The 9,738-nt window shown below is 40.1% G+C and overlaps 2 protein-coding genes and 1 non-coding gene across 3 annotated transcripts; all 3 read left to right on the forward strand.

Annotated features, from left to right (window-relative positions):
- The first annotated feature begins 211 nt into the window (after nucleotides 1-211).
- Nucleotides 212-4,852, forward strand: rps13 (ribosomal protein S13). Its single transcript, XM_015009363.2, has 6 exons — nucleotides 212-244; nucleotides 756-804; nucleotides 885-963; nucleotides 3,405-3,574; nucleotides 3,689-3,789; nucleotides 4,777-4,852. The coding sequence occupies exons 1-6, from the start codon at nucleotides 222-224 to the stop codon at nucleotides 4,808-4,810; spliced, it is 456 nt and encodes a 151-aa protein (XP_014864849.1). The 5' UTR covers nucleotides 212-221; the 3' UTR covers nucleotides 4,811-4,852.
- On the forward strand, nucleotides 3,973-4,101 carry LOC148159333 (small nucleolar RNA SNORA19). Its single transcript, XR_015763209.1, has one exon. It is a non-coding gene; the product is annotated as a small nucleolar RNA SNORA19 (small nucleolar RNA).
- Nucleotides 4,853-5,258: 406 nt separating the features above from the next.
- Nucleotides 5,259-9,289, forward strand: LOC106931304 (protein phosphatase 1, regulatory subunit 15B-like). Its single transcript, XM_015009362.2, has 3 exons — nucleotides 5,259-5,666; nucleotides 6,372-7,651; nucleotides 8,351-9,289. Exons 1-3 carry the CDS (start codon nucleotides 5,510-5,512, stop codon nucleotides 8,573-8,575), a joined length of 1,662 nt encoding a protein of 553 aa, XP_014864848.2. The 5' UTR covers nucleotides 5,259-5,509; the 3' UTR covers nucleotides 8,576-9,289.
- Nucleotides 9,290-9,738: the final 449 nt, after the last annotated feature.

Genomic DNA, 9,738 nt, shown 5'->3' on the forward strand with positions numbered 1-9,738 from the left:
TGAATAAAGATGGAGAACTTACAGGACATTTCCATTAAAACGACACAACCGCTTTTAAACATAATTAGGTCGATGTTTTTAATGCTAATAATCAAAAAAGCAGAGCCACTTTTTATGAGAGCGCCTACAGGAAATCGTCTCACGTAACTACGCCACTTCCGACGCAGGCGCAAAATCGTTTCTTCTGTCGCGTGTGCGGCCTCTCTTCCTCTACCGCCATCATGGGTCGCATGCACGCTCCCGGGTGAGCTCTCTTTTTAACATTAAAAGTTAGTTTTAAACGGCGACAGGTCGGGTTTTGTCTCACAACAACGTTGGTAAACATGTAAATGTCGACTGTGGTGTAAAAAAAATGTAACTTTACATTGTTGCAAAACGGAAAAAAGGAGCATAGACGGACCTTCAGATGCTTGTCTATTTCTAGCTAGCTTACATTAGCAGCTCGACACCCTTGCGGTTCAAAGAGGTGTTACTTTATGATAACATCTTCCAGATTATATATATTTTCAGCCCAAAAAATAATCGTCGAAGTCCAAGCACATTTAAGTTATATAAACCAAAGTTTCTGAATGCATGTATTAGTCTCGGTATGCATCGTTAGCAGATGTTTGAAGCTAGCATTAGCCGGCCTTTTCGCTTCCACGAGCTCAATAATAGCTTTTTACCGTGTTATTTTCCATATGTTAACTGTTGTACTGACTCCTTTAGTGTTTTCCCCAAACTGTTGATTAAATTATTTATTTTCCCGTTTTCAGAAAGGGCTTGTCCCAGTCAGCTCTGCCTTACAGGCGCAGTGTTCCCACTGTAAGTACGCCTTATATTTCTACTGGATCGGTCTTGAGGGTCTGTTGTTCTGGTCAGTAACGCAGATGTTGTTTTCATAGTGGCTCAAGCTCACATCTGATGATGTGAAAGAGCAGATCTTCAAGCTGGCCAAAAAGGGTCTGACTCCCTCTCAGATTGGTAAGTTATAAAATGTTAAAAGTGCTGAAACTGGTTAGATTGAGGAACTGGTGATTGTTTTAGAGAGCCTCGACATTCCAGTAATATTCCATATTATTTCTTTCTTTATTTCTTTTCTTCTTTTTTTTTGCTTGCAGACACTTAAGATTATTTTAAGATCTTGAATTATCTTACAGCATTTTAAAAGCCAAATGTTTGGGGTAGTTTGTCTTGATTCTGCATTGAAATCTGAAAAGCTAAGATCAAGAAAAAAATGTTTTAAAAGTTGCCATTGTTGTTGTCATTCATCGGCAATAAATCTAATACTTTTTCGAAATAAACCTTAGTTTAACCTGAGATTAAGAATATTTTCTCTTTGTTATGCAAACATAAAAAAAAACTCTTTGAAGTAATCGGTTTTGTTGGAATGAATGTTTTGAGCTAAAAATGGGGATTAAAAAAATAAGAAATTAAATTCTGTTTAAGATTCCCTTTAATCATTTGTGAAGGAACAGTAATCACTTGTTGGATTAAACTCAAACCCAGCAATGAGGAAAGATAGAAGTAGCAATTTCATGACACTATACTCAATAACATATCTACTAGAGCTGCGTGAAATATCGCAAGATTCATATCATAAAGAACTGCTTAGAGGGAAATAATTGTTGGCTAATATAGTTATGAACTTGCATTCTAGATGCTGATGTAATATTTAACCAGTTGGACAGTTTCACAGCAGCAGATGCTCACATTAATTACACATAAATGCTAAAAAGTCGTGGAAGCAAACAGGAGACAATAAAATGGGGATATATTGCAGCTGATGCTGACATTGAACGATGTGGCTGAGAAACGTTCTGCGATATTTCATATCAATCTATTGATAATTACTTATTAGTTTTTTGTTTTTTTCTTTGCTGTAAGTGTCTGAAATACTGCCAAACTGGTTTAGTGACATTTCCTGTTTTATCCACAGTTTGTATTTAAATCCTGGTTTTTTGCTTTGAGTAGTAAGTGCAAGGTACTCGAGGCAGATTGTTGCTAGGTAACACCCACCTTGCTTAGCTGGCCTTGAGAAGTTGAGCTGCCTACACCTCCCAGAATGCTGTGCGCTTCTTTATCAGAGTTCAAATTATTGAATATTCTATGGGTGCTGTGGTGGCGCAGGGGCAGAGCACAATCCATGTATTGAGGCCTTAGTCCTCATGCCGGTGGTCGCAGGTTCGATTCCCGGCCTGGTGACATTTGCCACGTGTTCCCCCTCCATCATAACCCTCTTTCCTGTCAAACTGCTTTCAAATAAAGGCAACTAGAGCCAACAAAACCTTAAAAATATATACTATATATTGAATATTCTATCAGGTGTATTATCTGTTGATATTGATCATTTGTCTATTACAATATATATTATTGATTTATTGTCCAGCCCTGTGCCACCCCGTTACCGACTGCTGGACTTTAGGACACCTGGCAGTGAATTCAATAAAATGCTATACTTTGTTGTGTTCAAACATGGCTTAGTTACTATTGCTAACCTGGAGTTTTCATCTTTTTGTTTTTGTGTGTGTGCAGAGTAAAACTTAGGAATAGCTACCAGCATTTAGCCTTTAGCTGGGAGGGGAATAAAATTAAATCGCAATCCACAAAATAAAGATTTAGTTGATATGAATTTTCAGTTTACAATACAATTTTTCATTTTTTGCATTTAGGTCCTTGTAGAACCTGATTCTAACACTGAGTGAGCCAGTTAAAATCAATGTTCAGACTGTGATCCCGACAAAACTCGAGACACTGACCATCAGTCAATATATATAGTTAAATAATATCAAATAAATATCACATTTAGCACAGAAACATATTGACACGATTCGATGCTCTGTTGAGACAGGTTAGAATTAAATTTCTGCTTCAAATCATTTAGCATCTGGTTTGACACCTGACAATTAAGTTGCTGTATAGAAATATTCAGAGTTCATGGTCTAATGAAAGGTTTCCGAAAAACTATGTTAAATTGTAGCCGATTTCTTAGTATTTCATGATTTACCCTTTTCTGTCTCATCAAATTATTTAACTACAGAGAGAAACAAATGCTAGACAGACCAGCACAAAATGTTTGATGTGAAATGAATTCAAAGCTGAGTGTTACAAAACATTTGGCTTGATCTCTACAGGTATTTTAAAAGTGCTACTTGCTCAGATATAAAGTTGTTGATGATCTAGAAATTTTATCACTCATTGTTTACATAACATCTCCTTCCTAAATAATGGCTTATGTTTTTTTTTTTTTTTTTTTTGCCAAAAGATGACTGAGGCATAAAAAAATGACATTGGACAAAAAATGACTTTGGGCATAATTTCAGGAATGTGACAATAATCCAGCGTTTCATTTTTGCTTCACTCAGTTTCCTTGTGTTGGAGCCTCTGGCTTTCCAGTCATTTTTGCTTTTCTTTTCCCTGCTCAGGTGTGATCCTGAGGGATTCCCACGGTGTTGCCCAGGTGCGTTTCGTCACCGGCAACAAGATCTTGAGGATCCTCAAGTCCAAGGGTCTGGCCCCTGACCTGCCTGAGGATCTGTACCACCTTATCAAGAAGGCTGTGGCGGTCAGGAAGCACTTGGAGAGAAACAGAAAGGTTCAAATTTTGGATATTAAACAATATTAAAGCTTGTTTTGTATTTTTTTTAAGCTTGGTGTTTTTCATTTTGAAGGTTTCTACTATAATTCACATTCTTTTTGACGTTTGCAGGATAAGGATGCAAAGTTCCGCCTGATTCTCATTGAGAGCAGGATCCACAGGCTGGCCCGTTACTACAAGACCAAGAGAGTACTGGCCCCCAACTGGAAGTAGTATGTATTCCCTGTTTACTGAAACGTTCCTTATTCCTGCTGTAGTTGAAGAGTTGACTCTATATTATATTGAAGAGTTGACTCAAAGTATTTGGTAAAATTAACTTGAACATTTTAAGTCTCCCATCTGGTAAGAAAATTTGACAATTTTTTTATTTGTAGTGCATTAGATGCTTGGAGGTAATGCACAGTTCATTGTCCTGCTCTTCACTTGTTAAGAGTTGTGATATTTCTGTTGTGCTAGAAAAAGCTGGAGGTAAATTAGCAGAATGGCTACTTGGTGCTGTCTCTGCCAGTCCCCTTCACACATTTCAGTTCATGTTGGTGGTCTGTATAGCTGAGGTCTGCAGCCGGTGGTTCAAGCCAGCTTGCTTTTGTGTAATTTACCTGCACACCATTCTTTTTTGTTGTTTACTAGCTACCTATATCTTTTTTCTATAAATATTACATGGACTTGCTCTATAAATGACTTTTTTAAATCAAAGCTATAAAATAAGTTTTATTGAACAAAGAACACGTCAATGGCGTTCTTAGAACGGGCAATATCCTGTTTGCCAGACCAGCAGGATATTTGACACTGATAAAAAAGCGAGTTGTCCTGCAATATTAAAAAAAATTCCTATTGGAAACTTTTGCATTTGCTTACATTAATAAACATTAAACTTAAATATTAAACTTTTTTAGATGCAAAATTGTACTACCTGATGCAACTGTGGTTTGAAATTTACAAAAATGTTATTTGAGGAAAACTGGTGTTTGAGGTACTGAACTTGAAGCCAAAGGCTTCTGTAGTTATTTAAAGGTTGCTCAGTCTTGACTTAAACTAATAAACAGGCATTACTGTTTTTTATAGACTTGTAGCACAATATGTCAATCATGTGTAATGTTTTATCTAACATTATCTTATGTATGGTAAACTGTTAACATGTGAATATAAGTTTTTAAGTGGTGCGAATCTTTAATTGTAATTTTTTTCTCTCTTTACAGTGAGTCCTCTACAGCTTCTGCTCTGGTGGCATAAACTCAACCCATTTTGAATAAATAAAACAATTTAAATTCATAAGTATGTGATTGTCTTTATTTATGTTGCTTAAATACCCCCTTAAGCCTACAAAACATATAAAGGTTCATTATTACTGTGTGGTTGCTCTTCTGTTTATAGCATTGTTGGCTCCAAGTCATGTTTTTTTGCGTTAGCTGAAATAAAACGGCTTCTACTGATGAGAATTTTGTTTTTGATTCATGTGAAATTCTTGCCTTTTCTTTACGTCATCTTGTTGTTAGCCTACATGAATATCAGGGGCTGCTAGGAGGACTTTCCTGGTTACCGTGGAAATTACGGGCACTTTCTATGCGTCATACGTGACTGTAAGCGCGAGCTGGATTCTGAGTGATTGACAGTTGGGCTGTCCAATCCACTGCCAGACGTGTCGACGTCACCGCGTGTATTTAAGGACTTCTGTTGCAACAACAAGACACTCACTCCTACTACAGCGTAGACACAATACTAGAGAAACATGGCGTACCTGTTGGAGCGTATTTGACGAAGGAGCGCAAAAATGGCAAAAACCAGCCAGAGAATGAAGCGACAACACTCGAGCGCATATCTGTCACCGACACATACGCGGAGTCTGTTGGTTTTGGACGAGGAATACCAGAATACGTGAGGATATTTTCAGTAACGGTGGCCGTAATCCGAGAAGAAAGAAGTGGGGAGAAAATGGCTCCTACAGTCGCGAGCGGCTCAGAGCGGACGGCCATGGAGAGGTTCGGCGGCGGAGGGATGGCGCTTCTTCCCTGGACAAAACAGATGCTCACCGTGCTGTGGGAACAGCTTCGGTTGCTGGTTCAGGTCATCTATTACACTTTTATTTCAGGTAAGAACAAGGCAAAGTGACGAGCGCGTTTTCTTTCTTTTCTTCATTTGATACATTTTCTCAAATTTAGCGACAGGGAAATATTTTTTAATTTGATTAAACGGAAGCTTACGTTTTCTTTTGTTTGAATTATGCAAGAAATATTCTTTCACGTTGTGTAAAGATTTTTTATTTCTTTGATACATTTTTCCCAAATTTAGCTAATTTAACGAGACATGAAAATGTTTTTGACATTCGAATTAATTTAAGATTACCTACTTTTTTTTCTTAATATTGAAAAATATGCCACATATATTTAGCCTAGTGGTGTATGAGTTTGTATCATTTGGAGGAAGAAAGTAACTTTAAAACAGTTTAGGTTCATATTCAGGAAGGCACAATATAAAATCATTGCTTTTTTAGTGGCATGTAAGCTAAAGCTGGTCTACAATTCGGCTCTTGATTCTTATTAACTAGTAGCCTTCTTTCCTGAAAGTCAACATACCAGGAAACGGTAAAAAATAAAATAAAAAATTAGTGTTGCATAATTTTCATAATTAAATTGGAATATAAGTAGATATAGAGAGCAATGTAATGAGTCATGATTGGAAATAGCTGTGATGTAAAAATTTAAAGTATTGCAAAGTGATGGGATTGACTTCCACATAACCATCATTTTAACTCCTGGATTTATTTAGATACTTATATTTTTCTGTTCTCCTCCAGTTTTCCAGATGTTCAGGTTTGAGGTCCACGTCAGAATCACAGACGAAACAGGCGAGCACATCCAGCACATGGGCACGGCCTCCAACGCTCCCGAATCCTTCCTGTTCTCATCCTTGTTCGACGGCGAAAACGGCGTCATGGTCGGCGGTTCCAACCCCCTCTCCAACTTCTGCGCCGACGTCGGCGACCCGTTTGCCGGGAAGGCCACTGCCGAGGCCCTGCTCTCCAGCCTGCGTGCCGACGACCTGTGCTGTGGCCTGGTCGACGACTTTGTGTCCAGGACGGGTGGCGCTGACGACGGCCTCCTGCTCGGACACCAGTCCACCTGGAAAATGGGCTTCCCCGGCGACTGGAACATCTTCGTGTCCAGTGACGGCTGTAGCTCCAGCGACGCCTGCCTCAGAAGCTGCGACAAAGCTTTCAAATCCAAAGAGAGAGCTTCCAAACAGGAGACGTCAGAGGAGGACAGAAGCTCTCAGTGGAGCAGCGAGGAAGAGCCCAACGTCGTGGAGTTCGAGAGCGAAGAGAGCAAGGAGCTTTGGGAGTCTCTGTCGAAATCCAGCGATCCGTACAATCCCTTCTTTTTCTCCGCCTGCATCTCGACCAACTCTGACATGGGGAGAAGTAAAACCGACGTCAAAACCTGCGGCGACGCAGACCTGAAGGCCAGCGAGGAGACGATGGGGGCGCCGCGGCTGAACGCGTGGGTGTGTCGCTCTGATAGCGAGAGCAGCTGGAGCAGCTGGGCCGACTCCGAGTGTTCCAGCCCCGACGTCGACAAGGAAGAAAGCAACAAGCTCTGGGAGTTCTTCAGCAGTCCAGAAGACCCGTACAACCCCTTATACTTCACTGCCAACACAACCAGCAGCCCCTCTCTCAAAACCAAACCCCCGTCAACGTCTAAACAAGCCTCACTCCCCCCACCTCCTCCCAAAACCAACGACGAGACAGAGAGGCAAAGCAATCGTCCTCCATCAGAGGACGACGACAACGAAGAGCTGATCTGGGAATCTCTCGGCCAAAAGGACGACCCCTATCACCCGCTGAACTTCAAGGCTTGCCTCCAGAGCACCTCGCCGTCGCTCAAACCCATCGATCCAAATCCATCCGTAAAGACCAGGAAGCTGATAAAAGCATCCAAACCTGCTCTGCCGGACAGAAAGTTAAAGCAGCACCGCCATCAGGACAAAAGACTGGTGCCATGGAAGAGACCTGAGCCGACGTCTTGGTTACCTGCTGAGGGAAATACAGAAAAGAAGGCCGGCACCAGGCAAAAGAAGGTTCATAGACTTTATTATTTCAATTAAGATTTAAAAAAGATGGGGAACTCAGTGAGCTGAAGAGTAGAGTAGAAAGAAATGCCCTTTATGACCCCTTGAAGATTTTTACAATGTAACTCATATAACATATTATCATATCGAGTCTAAATTTAACTGGACAGAGGGAGTGTCTGCTCTTAGGGACTGAAAGGGAGAGATAAGAGTTATTTCCTGTTTCAGTGACACATGCTCAGCCGCTGTGGGTTCAGCTGAGCTGTTTGTTTTTGTCGATTAGCAACGCCTCTGGTCGTCATGACTAATCCTGGTCATGTGACTCCAGCGAGTCAGGAGAATTTGACTGCAGCGCTGGCTAGCTCAAGTTTCAGCAGTGTTGCAAAACCAGAATATGCAGAGCTAGTCAAAGTCAAAATACTAGGACAGTTTTCAGTTTGTAATATTTATATTTTGAGATATGACCCACTGGTTTTCTTTATTTCTTTCTAAGGACTATAGCATAATGAGAAGAAAAATGTGCTGCTTCTTTTTAAATTGGCTATTTTTCTTAACTAACCCATCAAGCGCCATTTAGAGTGATCAACACTAAATCAAAGGAAAATGGCCCCATCTTTAGATTAGTGCAACTTGAAAAAACTACATTTTTAATGAAGTTCTATAAAGCTAAAAGAAGTAAAAAGTTTTCTCCATTCTTTTTCGTTTCAGGTGCAATTTTCTCCTCTCGTCCAAGTCCACGTCATGCGGACCTGGCCCTTCGCCCGCCAGGCGTCCCGTAAAGGTCACTGGGAGGAACTGGCGAGAGACCGCGACCGCTTCCGGAGGCGGATCGCGGACACGGAGCAGGCCGTGGGCTACTGCCTCACCCAGCCTCACAGGGAGAAGATGCGGGCGTACCTGGACAGTGCCTTGAATCAGACAAAAGGGTCCTGAATGTTTCATTTCTTTTGTGGATGAAAAATTAAATTGTGATTGGTTGCAATGCAACAGTGATTTTTTTTGGTTGTTGTTATTTTTTTAGGCCAATTAGAAAATTTGATGTTAGGCCATTTTAAATGTTCGGTGTCAAGTTGAACAACTTTGTACCTCAAGAGGTTTTTTTATACATTGTGTAACTGTTGCACTGACTGACACTTTCTCATGTTAACCTCAGCATTAATGTGTGGAATGTTGTTTTTTTGTATGCCTTATATAATGACCTAGTAATGTAACCAACTAATGCTCTGTGGGGCTTTTCGTCCTTTATTTTTTACCATTGGCTTGAAGAGTTTCTGCTTGTCTTTTCTATGTGTGCAGAAACCACAGCGGTGAATCTTGGGGTTTAAGTAGAGAGTGATGATGTCATCAGAAAGCAGAGCTTTGCGTTACAAAGTGTTTTGAGAACAAATATATGTAAGCATGATGGAAACATCGACTTCTGGTGCAATTTGTGTTGTGCTGTTGATATATTTATGCTTTTGTTTTTTTATGTATATTTATACTTTGGGCGCTACCTTTTAGCGTTGAGTGAAAAGGCAAGTTTTTGATGAGACTCGGAACACTTTGATCAATGTGAGCCACTCAGCTTCTCATGGTAACATCATGTAGTTTGTTGGTAGCAAATTGATTGTAGCTACATTGTTCAGTCAATAAAATTTGTCACAGTACGATTTACCTTGCGTTTTTTTTAATCATCCCGATTAAAAAGGTGGGCAAAGTCAGAAGGTGAACTATTAATGAAGTGTTTGTGTAAGGAGATCTAATGCAGAGGTTAAATGTTTAAAAAAGAAGTCGGGTTGGACTGGACTGCTGTGATTCACAAAATATGACTGAGTAAAATTTCCAGGGTGTTAACAGATCATTTGAAAAAAACAAAAACACATGTTTAACATGATGGAGCCTCATTTAAAAATGTAAATAGACAATCAAACCGTCCACTTCTAACGAAAGCCACAGTCACTCAAACACACAGATACTAGCGACCTCCGGTTAAATGCTTTGCCCAGGGGCACATCCGTATGTGACAGGGAATTTATTGAATTTTTTTAATAGGTTTTTTCTTACAGGAATGTAAGTTGTGAGAGAGGGGGAAGACATGCTGCAAACGCTGACGTCGT

The sequence above is a fragment of the Poecilia mexicana genome, unplaced genomic scaffold, assembly GCF_051168715.1.
Source record: "Poecilia mexicana isolate PSO_F unplaced genomic scaffold, ASM5116871v1 scaffold_6, whole genome shotgun sequence".
NCBI lineage: Eukaryota > Metazoa > Chordata > Actinopteri > Cyprinodontiformes > Poeciliidae > Poecilia > Poecilia mexicana.

Bases quoted from the DNA above. Each gene is read 5' to 3' on its own strand.
- rps13 (XM_015009363.2), top strand. From the start codon at position 222: ATGGGTCGCATGCACGCTCCCGG. The intron at 245-755 runs GTGAGCTCTCTT...TCCCGTTTTCAG, and splicing joins GGTCGCATGCACGCTCCCGG to AAAGGGCTTGTCCCAGTCAG. The intron at 3,790-4,776 runs GTATGTATTCCC...CTCTCTTTACAG, and splicing joins CTGGCCCCCAACTGGAAGTA to TGAGTCCTCTACAGCTTCTG.
- LOC106931304 (XM_015009362.2), top strand. From the start codon at position 5,510: ATGGCTCCTACAGTCGCGAGCGGCTCAGAGCGGACGGCCATGGAGAGG. The intron at 5,667-6,371 runs GTAAGAACAAGG...GTTCTCCTCCAG, and splicing joins CTATTACACTTTTATTTCAG to TTTTCCAGATGTTCAGGTTT. The intron at 7,652-8,350 runs GTTCATAGACTT...TTTTCGTTTCAG, and splicing joins CCGGCACCAGGCAAAAGAAG to GTGCAATTTTCTCCTCTCGT.